The 14,868-nt window shown below is 35.0% G+C and overlaps 1 protein-coding gene across 2 annotated transcripts in view; it reads left to right on the top strand.

Annotated features, from left to right (window-relative positions):
- Positions 1–14,868, top strand: part of LOC120414843 (protein crumbs) — a 122,633-nt gene that overhangs the window by 70,136 nt on the left and 37,629 nt on the right. For both annotated transcript variants that reach the window (XM_039576168.2, XM_039576166.2), the window contains exon 2: positions 8,464–8,595. In XM_039576168.2, coding sequence (XP_039432102.1) covers positions 8,464–8,595 — 132 coding nt within the window. The remainder of the gene's footprint in view (positions 1–8,463; positions 8,596–14,868) is intronic.

Raw genomic sequence — 14,868 nt, 5'->3', positions numbered from 1 at the left:
TTTTTTGACTGATTTAAAAGATTGTGTTCCTAAAAAACAGTTTAAAAAAATCTTTATTTTTTTCAAAAAATGGCCCGAAATTGTTAACGTTGTTAAAATTTCTTTTTTGTCAGAAGTTGTTAAAATCGCTTAATTTTTCAATAGACTTTTTAAACCAACCCCTGTGGGAAAATACCTTCACTTCCGTCCCTTCGGAAAAAGAAAATCAAATCAGCTACAACAACAACAACTTCCCCCCTCAACAAGGTTCGAAAGCCATTCATTTCCACCGCCTTACCACGCTGCGCCACCATAACTGCGTTTCAAAGACTTCAACGCCGCCCGTTTCCCGTTCAAGCGACGAACTCGATTAGCTTTCCACGACCACAGCATGACAACCACATATGACACGGTTAATGTTTTTGTTTAGGAGATTTGCGTGTAGAAAATCGTCCAAAGTTTAGGAGGAGTCACAAACATTAATCTGAAAAAAATCGGAAATCAAATTCCACCACAAGATCATTTTTTTTTAAATTAAAAAAATCATTGAAGAAACGTCAACTTCTTAACCCAACTCTCCCCTACGGAGAAATTGCCGGTGTGTCGGATATTTGTTTTGCCAACAGCCAACCAAAAATTTCCATCACAAGCCGGCATACATGGTGGCGCGGCGGTCTCCAAGATCCATGAAATTGTTCTTTGTGTAAGCCGGCAATTTCGGCATTTTTTTTCTCTTCAACTTTTTCTTCCTCCACGCGGTTCGCGTAATGATCCGCGACGTCGCTGCGTCGCTTTTTTCCGCGCGCGACTTTTATTTCGTCGAGATAATTGTCTCTCCCATGAGAAAATGACGTTTCTCCTTTCATCCTCGGCAGCAGCAGCAAGTTTGACGCTTGGCCAGATTAGCTCAGCGATGCACGGTGCATTACCTCATCGGAGCAGGTTTTCACTTTCCATTTCGGTGGTTTCCCACCACCCCCTTTTGGCCTCCGACGGACAGGTGGAACGTGCGTAATTATGTTTTGGTATGATTTTCCATCACCCCCGGGATCTTGAAACAACGCAGAGTGTCTTGGAGCGGCGTTTAAGTCACTTGAGAAGATGTACCGAGTTTGTTTTACCACCAGCTTAGTTCGTTTCACAGGTCATTCATAATCTGAAGATACGGAATTCTTCGGTGACCATTGTCGACTTCTTGTATAATGGTGGCCGTGTGAGAGGGCTTATTTGCTTAAATTGTCATTCAACATTATGTGAACGACCGTTTACTGGCACCAAGTTGTGTGAAAATTATGCAGTTGGCATTTTTGGATTCAATTTTGTGGCTTTTAATTGTATGTAGAAATTTAGTCTGATTGCAGAATGCAGAATGCATCAAATGATCAATAAGTATATAAAATTAATAAAAAAAAACTCAAGATTCCATTCCTTTATCAAGTATTCCGAGAAAAACGCTTTTTTTTGTTCGTCATTAAAGCTAAAACCATTTTTTTTAAAGGGGTTTGGGACATTAGCCGTTTAGTAGATTCTATGACAATTCCCGGAATTCCATTTCCCGGAATGGACGTTTTCCGGAATGGACATTATCCGGAATGGACGTTTTCCGGAATGGACGTTATCCGGAATGGACATTATCCGGAATGGACGTTTTCCGGAATGAAATTTCCCGGAATGGACGTTTCCCGGAATGGACATTTCCCTGAAAATTAGTTTTTTTATATTACCTGATATGAAAATGAATGGAATCTTGCCTACTCGCTTACTTGTGATTAAGAATTATTTAGTTTGTACCCCGTGGGATTGACCTAGTCACATTGAAGGAACTCGATATTTTGACAACAATATGAATGATAAATACATGAATGATAAAAAGAATGTGAAATGTTCGGACACTAACAATAGATGCTAGCGTTGACTATTGAAACAATACTTTATCAACCACCACGAGATGTAACAATGAGATCGATAGATATTAGATGTTTTTACCATTCTTTCAATGTGTTGTTATGTAAGATTTTTTTTCTTCTTTTGTTAGTCAATTGACTTTTGTGAATAAATTCTACCAATTTTTAGTAGGTATTCAAAGAAGGGCAAACCTCAAGAAAATAAAAAGCTTTTCAGAAATTCAATGTATAATGTGTACTTTTTTTAGGTTTTCCCTTCTTTAAAAATACGCGATCTTTCATCAAAGTAATGGAATTTTCTGTAATTCTGTAATTTTCTGTAATTTCGGAATACATTCGTCCGGCTTCAGCTGAAGATTCATGCTGTCCCATGTTGCATGTTCGAGTGCAGACCTATGGAAAACCTTGCCGCGAGCAGAGGTGAGTGAACCTGTACACGAGCCACCTACGACATAATTCCTCGGGCGGCCCAGGTCAACTCGAAGTTACCCCAGGCACCCCCAGTGCAGGACACATTGGGGGTAGAAAGCGGATAGAATTTTCAGTGAATACAATAATTATGACAATATAGGTTTATATAATCCTTATTTCTTGATCTTACCTTTTGACACTATCAAACCTAGCAATATTACTATTGCATCTTACCATTCCCTTTTGATAGTGTCAACTTCAAACCTTCATCCATTGTGCAATTAACACATAATTTCCGCTATAACTATTCTTCATGCGGAATCGTCGTCTACTTTCTTCGCCTTATTATCACTGAACCACGGCGCGATATTGTTCTCACATTTTTTTTTAGCTTCAACGACCGATTGTTATTCACGCACTTATAAAAATACTTGTTCTGTTTCGCGGCTTTGTAAAAAATACACGTGTGTTGGCTTATACAATGACTTTTTTGGTCATCGTATGCTCGCAAGGTACATGAAAGAGAAAAAGAGAAAAAATGGGATAAGTACAATGTAAAATAAAATCGAACATTGAATAACATACTAACACAGAAAGAAAGAATAATGAAACCTACAGAACTACCAACTTGTAACGAGAAGTTTACTAGAAAACAACTGAAGTTGTGAAATATGGGACAGGACAAGCAAACTAGAATAGTTAATATATAATAAAACAGATTGAACGTACCTTTAATCATATTAATAACAGTTATGCCCAAATTTCTTACCAATTTTTTTCAGCAGTTACATTTCTACAATAATGTATTGCGATTCCAAGATTGAAGAATAGAGTAGTTAAAGTTTGTGAGGTAAGGGACAAGTTATAGCAATAGCAAAATAAATAGATGGATAGATTTTACTAAATTTTATCTTAAAATAATAGGAAAAATCTAGCTTGTTTTGAAAATAGCCAATGCACCAATTGCAAACATACAGCATTTCACGTTCACACCGTATGGAGTAAGTGTGATAAACTATATGTCCACATTCGGCGCATCACCTTTTTCAAAATACAGGAAATGATAGAAGGAAGGCTCCATTATGTAGAGCGGAAGGCTTCTGCAACACTTAGAACTCAGACCAGGCATCCTCTGAAATAAGAGAGAAAGACAAATATTAAAATTGTGGTATTATCACTAAATCCTATCATCCTTTCACCCCCCAAGACATGGTCTATCCTTCGTGCCTTCGTGTCTTGGGTGATGGCGAATTCTACCTAGAATTCACAACAGGACCTCCCTTGGCTCCAGTTTTCAACATGACAGCGACGAGAACACAGCCGAATGGGAGTTGACAGTATCAAATGCATGCTATACCCTTTGCTTTGCTGGATATTTACTAATAGCAAAGGGCGAGAGTCCTGCGACTCTCAGCAATCATGAATACTGCCCATTTGCCACTTCATCAAAGTAATGGGATTTTATATAAGAATTTTCCCTTCTCTTGTTAATTCAACTAAATTTTACCTAGTTTTTCATTAAAGGCTTCTGCACTATAAAGCAGAGTCCGGGAACCGTGGTGTAGGGGTAATCGAAGTTGCCTCTCACCCAGTCGGCCTGGGTTCGATTCTAGACGGTCCCGGTGGTGGCATTTTTCGAGACAAGATTTGTCTGTTCATGCCTCGGTTCATGCCTTCCGTCGGACGGGGAAGTAAATGTTTGCCCCGGTCTAACCTAAAGGTTAGATCGATAGCTCAGTCCAGGTGTAGGAGTCGTCTCCCTGGGTCCTGTCTCGGTGGAGTCGCTGGTAGGCAGTCGGACTAACAATCCAAAGGTCGTCAGTTCGAATCCCGGGGTGGATGGAAGCTAAGGTGTAAAAATAGGTTTGCAATTGCCTCAACAATCAAGCCTTTGGACACCTAGTTTCGAGTAGAAATCTCGCAATCGAGATCGCCAAGGCAATGCTGTAGAGCGAATAATTTATTTTATTTTTATTCACTATAAAGCAGAATGTTTATTTTCAAAGACGGGAAACCCTCTAGAAAATGAAAAGCTTTTCAGAAAATCAATGTACACTCAACCCCCGGTGGTTGGTCACTTTTTCGTTTGACACTTTTTTAGTTTGTACCCCGTTGGTTGGTAAAAGTCAAACTAAAAAGTGACGAACTGTCATGTATTTTCTTGAGGTTTTCCCTTCTTTAAAAATACACGATCTTTAATCGATGTGATGGAATTTCGTGTAAGAGATTTCCCTTCTTGTGTTAAACAGTTGACTTTTGTGACTAAATTCATTATAAAGCAAAATGTTTATTTTCAAAGAAGGGAAAACCTCTAGAAAATAAACAGCTTTTCAGAAAATCAACGTATAATGTGTACCTCCTTGAGGTTTTTCATTCTTTAAAAATACACTCAAGCTATTTATTTTCTTGTCAGGGCACATTACACATTGATTTTCTGAAAAGCTTTTTATTTTCTTGAGGTTTTCCCTTCTTTGAAAATAATCATTCTGCTTTATAGTAACCATCTAGTGTTTGTCTATATCCAACATTTCACTTTCTTTTTATCATTCATGTATTTATCATTCATATTGTTGTCAAAATATCGAGTCCCTTCAATGTGACTAGGTCAAACCAACGGGGTACAAACTAAATAATTCTTAACCACAAGTAAGCGAGTAGTAAGCGAGTAATTTTCCGGGAAATGTCCATTCCGGGAAATATCATTCCGGGAAATTTCATTCCGGATAACGTCCATTCCGGATAATGTCCATTCCGGATAACGTCCATTCCGGAAAACGTCCAATCCGGATAATGTCCATTCCGGAAAACGTCCATTCCGGGAAATGGAATTCCGGGAATTGTCATAGAATCAGTATTTCGCATTACCAGGCAAAACTATACAAAACCATATTGCGTTCAAAAGATGTGGAAAATAACAAAGAATATTTTATCTTTACGAATGATTATTTTATATAGTTTTTGAATAAATGCGAATGCAAAACATACCTGAACCGTATCTTAGTAGACAGTGTTTATCATGTGTAAGGGAATTATACAAAGAAATTTTGGAAAGTCACTAAAATAAATAGGAAATTGGGTATATCATTACTTATATTGAACCAAAATTTATATTTTTTTATGGAACTTGTTCAGACAACTGTTCTCTACAATGTAATTGATTCTAAAATGTTTTAAAATTTAATGGTGTAAGATGGCAGAGAGTTGAAAAAAATAGTTCTGGGAACCTATTGGGTGATAAAGAGCTCATTAATTAAATAATCTATGTTTTGCATTGTTTAGTGCTCAAATTTTGTCCCTGATCACGAATCCGAGGTCCGTTTTTTGATACCTCGTGACGGAGGGCCGGACGACCCCTTCCAATTTTGAATATGCAAAAAAAAAATTAAAACAATTAAAATTGTAATAACAAGCCATAAACTCAACATTTGAAAGAAAAAAAAGTGTTTTAAACTGCATTTTACACTAGTTCAGTTGTTTTCCAATCATCAGTTTTCAAAAAAATTTTAGCGAAAAAAAAAATTTACGGTACTGTACGGTCCGATTTCAGTGTATCTTTGTGTCAAAACTTTAAAAAATATTTGCCTAATGTTTTGAAATTTTATTGAAAAAAATTATAAAATGAATGAACTTATTTTAATTTGATTCAATTCAATATACTATTCTTATTGAACAAAACAATTTTGTTAAAAATTTGAACTTCATTTCAGATAATCTTAATATCTGAAGCATTAAAAACTGGGAATTGCACTTGCTTATTTAGAAGACAACATAAATTATGATTTCATGGAACGATAATAAACTATAAATTTTTTGTAAGCTTTTTAAAGCATAATTTAATAATAATTTTATTTTAGAAATAAAAGTATCGTGAAATTTTCCGAACAAAACTTAGAACTTAGAAAATATTAGTTCGAATTTTATTATAGAAATGAAAGTATCGTGAAATTTTCCGAACAAAAATATTTTCAAAATTTTCAAATACAACAAATAAAAAGATAAATCCCGGGGAAAATGAATTTTTCAACATTTTTTTTTGGATTGATAAATTAATATAGGTACCTAATTCCCAAAAACAAAAATTCTTGAATGTTTTTTTTCGGAGGCTGTATCTGGTCGACCAAATTCAAAGTTCAAAAAACATTTATTTTCGACCATATCAAATGTTAGGGTTGATTTGAAAATTTTGAAAATATTTTTGTTCGGAAAATTTCACGATACTTTCATTTCTATAATAAAATTCGAACTAATATTTTCTAAGTTATCAATGTTACCATCACTTAAAAAATTCAGCGTTATGTTTAAGAGAAAACCTCGTTTTTCTTGAATGATTTTTTTTCGAAGGCTGTATCTGGTCGAGCTTGATTATAACATTTAACAACAAAAAATATTTTTTGAGAGGATATAACTCGAAAACGGTGCTTGATATCAAAATTTATGTAAAGTATTTTTCGATTGAAAATTTTATTTACCATGTGAAATATTTTAGTTATATTTTTTAATTTTTTTTCCATGTTTCAAAAGTCGTTATTTTTTCGAAAAATTAGCAAAACTGCAAAACTGTTTGTGAATTAAAAAAAAGGTAATTTATTTAGAGTGTAACCCGGTAGTTTTTTTTAAGTTCAAAGCAATGCCGAAGACACCAAATCGATCAGAAAATTCGTTCTTAAGATACAGATTTTTGAACATTTTAATAGCTATATTAATTTTAATACAACTGTCAAAATTGCATGAAAACTTGATTGGACGAACTAATGATGCAAAACAACTTTTTTTTATTGTCAACAGATTTACAGTCCAAATGACAAAAAGGCTTTTTACATAATTACTTAAACTAACCTATTGGGCTAACGAAATTTACATACAATGTAAATAAATAAATAAGCTACAAGTGTAAACCTAAGCTAGAAGGTTAATGTGATCTGTTCTCATAATCTTTGCAGAATCTTTTCTGCGGTAAACACAACGCAGTAGGGCTGGCCACTTTAATTTTTGTTATATGTTTTCGGGTGTTCTCGGACGTACGTAATTATCAATATTGATCAGAAAAGTGCTTGGCGTATTCTAACCCTAAGACTTTCCAGCATGCTTTCATCGGACTGGCTGCGTCTGTGTTGGATTAGATTAGTTTAGATGGAATTGGGATTCACGGTATGTTGCGCAAATGAAAAATTACTGTACAATTTTCTCCCTTAGCTCATATTTTGATTCAACATTTGAAATTTTCGTATGGGTTTTACAATTTTTTGATGATTTATTTGTTAGATCGCGAGCTATTAAATTAAAAAGTCCATGGTTTCACGATAACATAAAAATATGTCAATTTTACCTTAAGCGCTTCAACACAAGCAGGCAGAATATAACTCTGGAGCAAGCTAAATTTTTTTTTGAACGAGCCACGTAGCCCAGTGGTAACGCTTCCGCCTCGTAAGCGGTAGATTGGGGTTCAAATCCCGGCTCGGACCAACACAATTGGTGATCTTTTCCCTTCTGGAATCGATTGCTTAGTAAAGGGAAGGTAGTGTATCGTCACAAACTGGACCTTATCACGACACCTTAGGGAGGCGACCTATGGAATGTTAACATTAACCTCAACATGTTAACATTAAGATGAGAATGAAATTGCCACTGAATCCGCTTTGTAAATGCCGGCCCCGATACTCTTCAAGGGTGTTCCCCTCAGGAACTGGGAAAGATTTACTTTCTTTACTTACAAGCTAAATTTTGCAATTTTGGTGCAAATGAAATAAATTGTCGTAGAAAGGAAATTAAAAGGCCCAAAATATCAATCTGATGAATTCATAAACAACTCTATCAATCATTTTGAAACCATAGAAAAGACAATCCTCTTCAACTCAAATTTCCGGTGTAATCGCCCGCATAAAGCTCCAAAAAACGCCCCCATAAAAAACAATTCTTCCAATTAGAAGAGGAATACAGTCTACAGTGAGGCGAGGGCCGATAATTTTCGAGGCAAAGTCCGACAAAAAAAACAAACCTAACCTAAACTAATCACCTAATATTCTTTGCCCAGCGCGCCCGCTCCAAATTAAGTCCTTTGTTTCGTTCTAATCATTCGCTGGCGTTAAAAGAAGTCTTTTCCTACCGAAGGCGCTTGCTTCAATCTAGTGTTCTAATGTTTTTCCCCTCGTTTTCTTCTTCTTTCTTTCAGTGCTATGCTCAACGCGAACCGCCTCGATACAGGTGGAAAAGGAGGCCTACTTCAATGGTTCAGCGTACCTTAGGTTAAAGACGCCAATGACCCTATGGAGCCATTCGGCGATTAGCTTTAAGACATGCCGGGGTAAGTTCGTTTGTTTCTTCTTCTTTCTTTAAGAACGTTTCGCTTTACGCATCGCTAACGCAGTTTGACCCACGTCGTAGTTCAAAGCTTTTTCTAGATTTTTTTGAGATTTTTTTCGCAGCTGTCAGTTGAACGCTCGGAAAAGCACGCGGTCTAGTTTGAGGTGTGTGTAATTATAGATTCCCGAAAATGAACAAAAAAAATCGGCACGTACTTCCCCGCTCCTCTCCCCCTCTCCACTAATGATAAGCTATTAGCGCCTTTTTTCATCAATTTTCGAAAAAAAAAGTAGGGTTAAACGGGCCCCTCGGTGTATGATTACGCAACCTTGATGGAGAAACACACATTCCGCGGTGGAACAGATTTAACGGGAATGTGCGGATTTGTCGGTTGGCTGATCATGGTTCACTGTTGAAACGATGAGCAAAGTGCGGACAAGGTTTCGATTATAAAAAAGCCGATCAGTTGTGAGGCCGTGGAAAAAAGTGATTGTGGATCTAATTTGCACCCTGCAATCAAACAGAGTTTTCGGCATTGCTATGATGGAAATATTTACCTGAATTGGGTGAAAATTAAATGTTAAATATTATCAAAAAAAATGTTTTTTTTGCGTTTTCGAATCAGCTAAAGATATGAATACACAATAACAATCCGTTATGTATTTCATACATGTTTTTAGCAGATAGATATTTGCTATTTTTTAGTTAGGCTGGTACAAATTTTATTTTTAAGTTTTTGTCCCTTTAAGCATGTTTGGGTTGATTTAAAAATCTTTTGATTTTTTGAAAATTTTCGAAGTTTATTATCTCAAAAAGTTTTTTTTCCGCAAAAGTTTTTGTTTTTATTACATTTTTTGAAAACTAATGATTGCAAAACAACTGAACTTGTGTAAAATGCATTTTAAATCACTTTTTCCATGCAAATGTTGAAAATATGGCTTGTTATTTCAATATTTCTATTGTTTTTATTTTTTGTCGCTTAGTTCCAGTCACTGACCGTTACCCGTCCAAGCCCTGGTTGTGGATACTGAAAAGTACTTTATAGAAAATGTTCCTTTACATGAAAAAAAATAATTTCGCGTTATTTTTTTTAATTTTGATGGTGAAAATTCTGTGCCCAGAGTATTTTTTGTGAAAATTGAGATTTTTGTGAATTATCAAAGTTGTGGTCAAAACAAGTTTAAAAAATCTTATTTAGATGTTTAACTTATTAGCAAGATTGTTAACGATAAAATTATCGAGGTTCGATATTGATAGTTTTATCGTTATCGTTATTCCGATAATTCGGCGATAATTTTATCGGCGTTAACAGACAATAACTTATAACGATATTTAATATATTTCTAAAATTTACTGAAACCATCCCAATTATGTTGAAATACCGTATTTTTTTAAAGTACTCAATTTTTTATAATTTGCAATATGGGTATCAAACGATTTGAAATTTTGCATGCATTTTCACTGTTTTAGAGTTTTTTGAATGAAATAATAAAATGTTCACAAAATACCGTATTTTCTCGAAAATACTCAAATTTTTATAATTCGCAATATGGGTATCAAACGAAATTTTTACGGAATTTTGTGAAAATTTTAGTTTTTCATTAAAAAACTCTAAAACAGTGAAAATGCAGGTAAAATTTCGCTTCGATTGATACCCATATTGAAAATTATGAAAGTTTGAGTACTTTAAAAAATACGTTATTTTGTAAAAATTTGAGTATTTTATTCAAAAATCTCTAAAACAGTATGAATACATGCAAAATGTCGAATCGTTTGATACCCATATTGCAAATTATAAAAATTTGGTATTTTGTGAAAATTTTAGTATTTATGCTACATTATCAAAAAATATATTCTAAGCGAATGCATTGAAAATTTAACATGATATTGATGGATTAAGTCAATTTAAGAAAGATTTTAAAAATGAGTTATCGTCCGTTATCGGCGATAAGATTATCGCCGATAGAATTATCGAAATAACGATAACGATTATAGATATCGTCCCGACGATAACGATAACCATTATCGTTATCGTTAGATGATAATATTATCGACGATAATTCCATCGATTAACAAGCTTGGAAATGATAAAACTGATCGAAAATCGAACATTTATGATTTATTTTTTTCAAAAAGTGAAACTTGCAAAACAGTTAAATGCACTTTTTGTAGAAAATTGACGATTTATGTTTTTCAATTATCAAGGAAAACATTTTCGAAAAGCTAGAATATTTGCTTCAATTTTCTTTTATAACCTTTGCTAATTGCACCACTTATTGCTAAGATTCAGCATCTTCGGCAACATTTTTTTTCGATTTTCAACTTTCAACTTTAAAAAATAAAACAAGAGTTTTGATACCGTAATCCGGGGTGACTTTGATAGGATTTCAATTTGTTTTTGGAATATTTTCGAACAGTTAAGGTTTTTTCTCAAGATTATTATTTTTAAAACATGTACTGGGGTAGGCCACACAAAGTCCATGCACTATTTTGGAAAAAAAGTTTTTTCAATAGTGTTAAGAAAAATAGTTACGTTAAAAATTATTAGTTTAAATTCCGGGGTGACTATCAACATAGTTTTTGTTGTTAAAATCATATTTAAGATGTTCAAATTTTATTTGTACGTTAAATGTACGATCACTAAAGTAGCTGATATTGTTTTTAAGAAAAAAAAATCAATGTGTATATTTAGTTTACTATGTTTATAAGCTTTTTAACAAAATACATATAAATTTCAGGTAAAATTGTTAAAAAGTCTGAATTTTGCCAGAAATTTGTTAAAACAAGTTTTGTTTATAATATTATCGATTTATATTGCATTTTATACTGAATTCGAAGCATGAATCATAAGTTTTCACATTTTACGTGAAATTTGTTCAACTGAAATTGCCTATAAATTTGGAGAATTTTTTAATTTGTGTTTCAAAAACACATAGTTTTTATTGTTTGCAAACTTATTTAACCTTCTCCTAATGGAAAATTGTCCAAAGAATCCGAAAATACATTCCGTTTTCAATTTCAAAATCATGTTCATTGAGAAAATCATGACACTTTGAGAAGTTTAAAAAAATTACTTCCATCAACATTTTCTTAACTATAGTTAACTAACTTTTTAAACTTTTCAAAATGTTATGAAAAGTGCTTTTTGAGGTACTTTGAACACTTCTCTACCACGGTCAGTATGATTCTCAACAATTCCGTACGTATTTTAATTGTTCTCTTCATTTTGCGGTAAAATCGCAAACCTATCAAAGTCACCCCGGCTATCAAAGTCACCCCGTTTTACAGTAGCTCAAAGTTACCCCTTTAGTCGCCAATCACTCCTGATTAGTCTCTCTATTCTGCTCACCCTCTCACCCAACAGGATGATCGAGCTTTGTCGCTGCAAACTGATATAAAATCTGCAATCGGCTTTGTTTTAATCATTGTCATCAAACAAAAAAAAACAAACAAACAATAACAAGGACCATTTGACAGCTACTTGAACTATGCCAAATTCAAATCAACGGCTATCTGTGCTCTTAATTCATGAGCTTCGCTCCTCTCTGAGCATGACGAGCTCAGCAGGCCGAGCAAATCACAAAGGATTTAGATAGTTGTGTGTAGCAATCGACCAAATCGCTGGTTGCTTTAGGATCGTGGTGACTCACGATTGGCTGACGATTCGAGTGATTTGATCGGCACGGAGTCAGTCCACGATAATCAGGACCCTTGAATGATTTTTTTGTTTGAATTTTCTTGCTTATATTTTTTCTTCCAAATAAGTTTTATAATTGTTCATCAAATGTTTTTCAATGTTAAAAATCAATTTTATTTATGGTTTATCACACTTTAAATAATTTCAAAATAACCATATTTTTCACAGTTCTGGGCACATGTCTCTACAGCAATTAAATTTCAAAGTTCAAAGCAAGTTCCAATTAATTTATAGCTTGTCTTGTCGTAGATGGTAAATGCCGTTCTAGTGTGGAAACAAAAAAAACACGAACGACTCAATCTCGTTTTTATTTCGCTTTGGTTCAAAACCCTCGCACAATGTGGATTGTTAGTAGGCGAAATGATTTATTTCGCTATTGTGAAATTGAGTTTGAACTTGAAATCACACGCTGAAACAAACCTAGAGTTGTTGCCTGACGAAATGTTTGCAATATGTTGGTTTGAGGATTTTGATTGAATATTGATGTTTAAACAAATTTCGTGGTTTTTTTTTGTTGCTCATTCTTTAAATGTTTGTAAAATTTGTTCTAAAAAAAATCTCTTATTGTTCTTTTGCTTAATTTTCTGATATTTTATTTTTTTATATATTTTTATTCCTATTTTTTGTGAAACGTTTTAAGGAATATGAAAAGTTTATTAAGTTATATGTTATTTTCTTCAAACTAAAAAATCTTTAAAATTTTTGAAAATGTCGTCTACTTTAAGATTTATTTAGAAAATTCATTCTTTTCTCCGATGGGTTTTATGTTAAGGTTGGCTCATTGAAGACAAGCCACTAATTCAAAGTCGGAAAGTCCCCCTTGGAACACCTCCAAAATTATTAGGCCTACCTTTTCAACTATACAGTTTCATGTACTGCCACCTGGTTGTGGTCATCAGTGTGTAACGGTGCCCCAATGTTGTTGTGTTGATGACTCCAAACATGCATGCAAGCAAACCTAACCAGCTTTTTAAACCTTTCTCAGCCGCTAATGTGACATTAATTTTCATGGGACTGATTTCCGGTCTTCTTTTTTTATCGAGGTGGGCCACCGCGGAGTACCGGTGTCGATTTAAATTTCAGTCTCATTTGGTTCGGATTATATGTATTTATTACAACGAGGCCTCCAACAAGAGCGGGAAGCATGCTTTCAGAGGGATAAAAAAAACGAAGTTGACTTTATAGCTGTCGGCCACCATTGCTAGTACCAACCACTAGTGTCTTCCTTTTAATCTACAAGGACTTCGCCGCCCTGGGCTCCTAAGTGTATGAAAGTATGGCACGGAGCGACGGCGTCGAATACCCATATTTACACAAAGAATTTTAGAGCGCCCGCCGCGGGATTCGAACCGGCGACCTCTGGATTGTGAGTCCAGTGCGCGGTCCGATTGATCCACACGGGCGGGAGGGATAAATTGGACATAATTTGATTACCGACGGCGAAAAATGGTTTGTTGATGCCCGACAGAGCGGAACATTTCCCGGTGTTGTGAGGAACTGTTCCCATTTTGAACATTTATAGCGTTGGAATCGTTTAAGCCAATGTAATTTTCGTTTCACTTTCCTGAATCAGTTCATTGACAACTTCAAGTTCAATCCCACAATGGTGAAATAAATCATGCCTCCAACAAACAAACTATTTGCATTGTGCGAAAGTTGCGAAGCAAAACTAGTTTCCAGACTTTGAAATGTGCCCTGAACCGCAAAAATGTTGATCTGTTCAAAATCTCCAAAGCGTGGCGCAGAAGTGGCTGCAAGAACCATAAATTAAGCCTATTTTCAAGAGATTTTACCACACTCCAACATGTGTGAAAAGTCTAAGCATGCCTAGATGCAAAAGGTAGGCCACCAACAGTCATCGTGGCATGACTCATGCAACGCAGCGAGAGACTTGCACGACCGGCGCGTGTAAACAAGCGACAAACCCCGCAACTTCCCAGATGCACTCCGCACATGGGTCGTCGTAACTAGGTCTTTCCCTGTTCATGCAGTTCACGCGGGCCATGTTGAGGCCCAGGGGTTACCGACCTAGTTTTTTCGGACGGAATACGCGGAACGGGTTCTGGAAATGGTGGTCAGGGTGCTTTCTGTTCCAAATTTAAAAAAAAGGAAAGGTTCGTGGTTTACATTTGATTGAGCGACTCAATTTTGGTGGTAGCTTAAACCTAAGATTGGCAATATTATTTTGAAAGGATGTAACACGTGAAATCAAAAGTTTTGCGGTAGTAAAAATATTTAAGGAATTCTTAAATCCATAGTAAATTTCGAACCACAAAGAGCCTGGAGCTTATTAGAGAAGCTCCAGGCTCTCTACTTTTGAGCCATACAGAAGTACGGACCATTTTTTTCTGCCGAGTTATGTTTTTTTAATGTGTTATTTGAAAGAAATAAAATCGACTTCAGTTTCTAATGCAAAAGATACAATCTAGCGTGACGTTTCAATTATTTGACGATTTTTTGTCAGTTTTCTGGATGTAACTCGAAAAAACACCATATTTGCCATAAGAATCGTATTTGACGTTTCGGTTTCTGTTCTACGCTCCAACGCAGGAGAATTCTGTTTCTTCAACACAGTAA

Source organism: Culex pipiens, chromosome 3 (assembly GCF_016801865.2).
Source record: "Culex pipiens pallens isolate TS chromosome 3, TS_CPP_V2, whole genome shotgun sequence".
Taxonomy (NCBI): Eukaryota; Metazoa; Arthropoda; class Insecta; order Diptera; family Culicidae; genus Culex; species Culex pipiens.
Note: the sequence above shows the minus strand (reverse complement) of the source record. Positions and strands in the feature narration are given on the sequence as shown.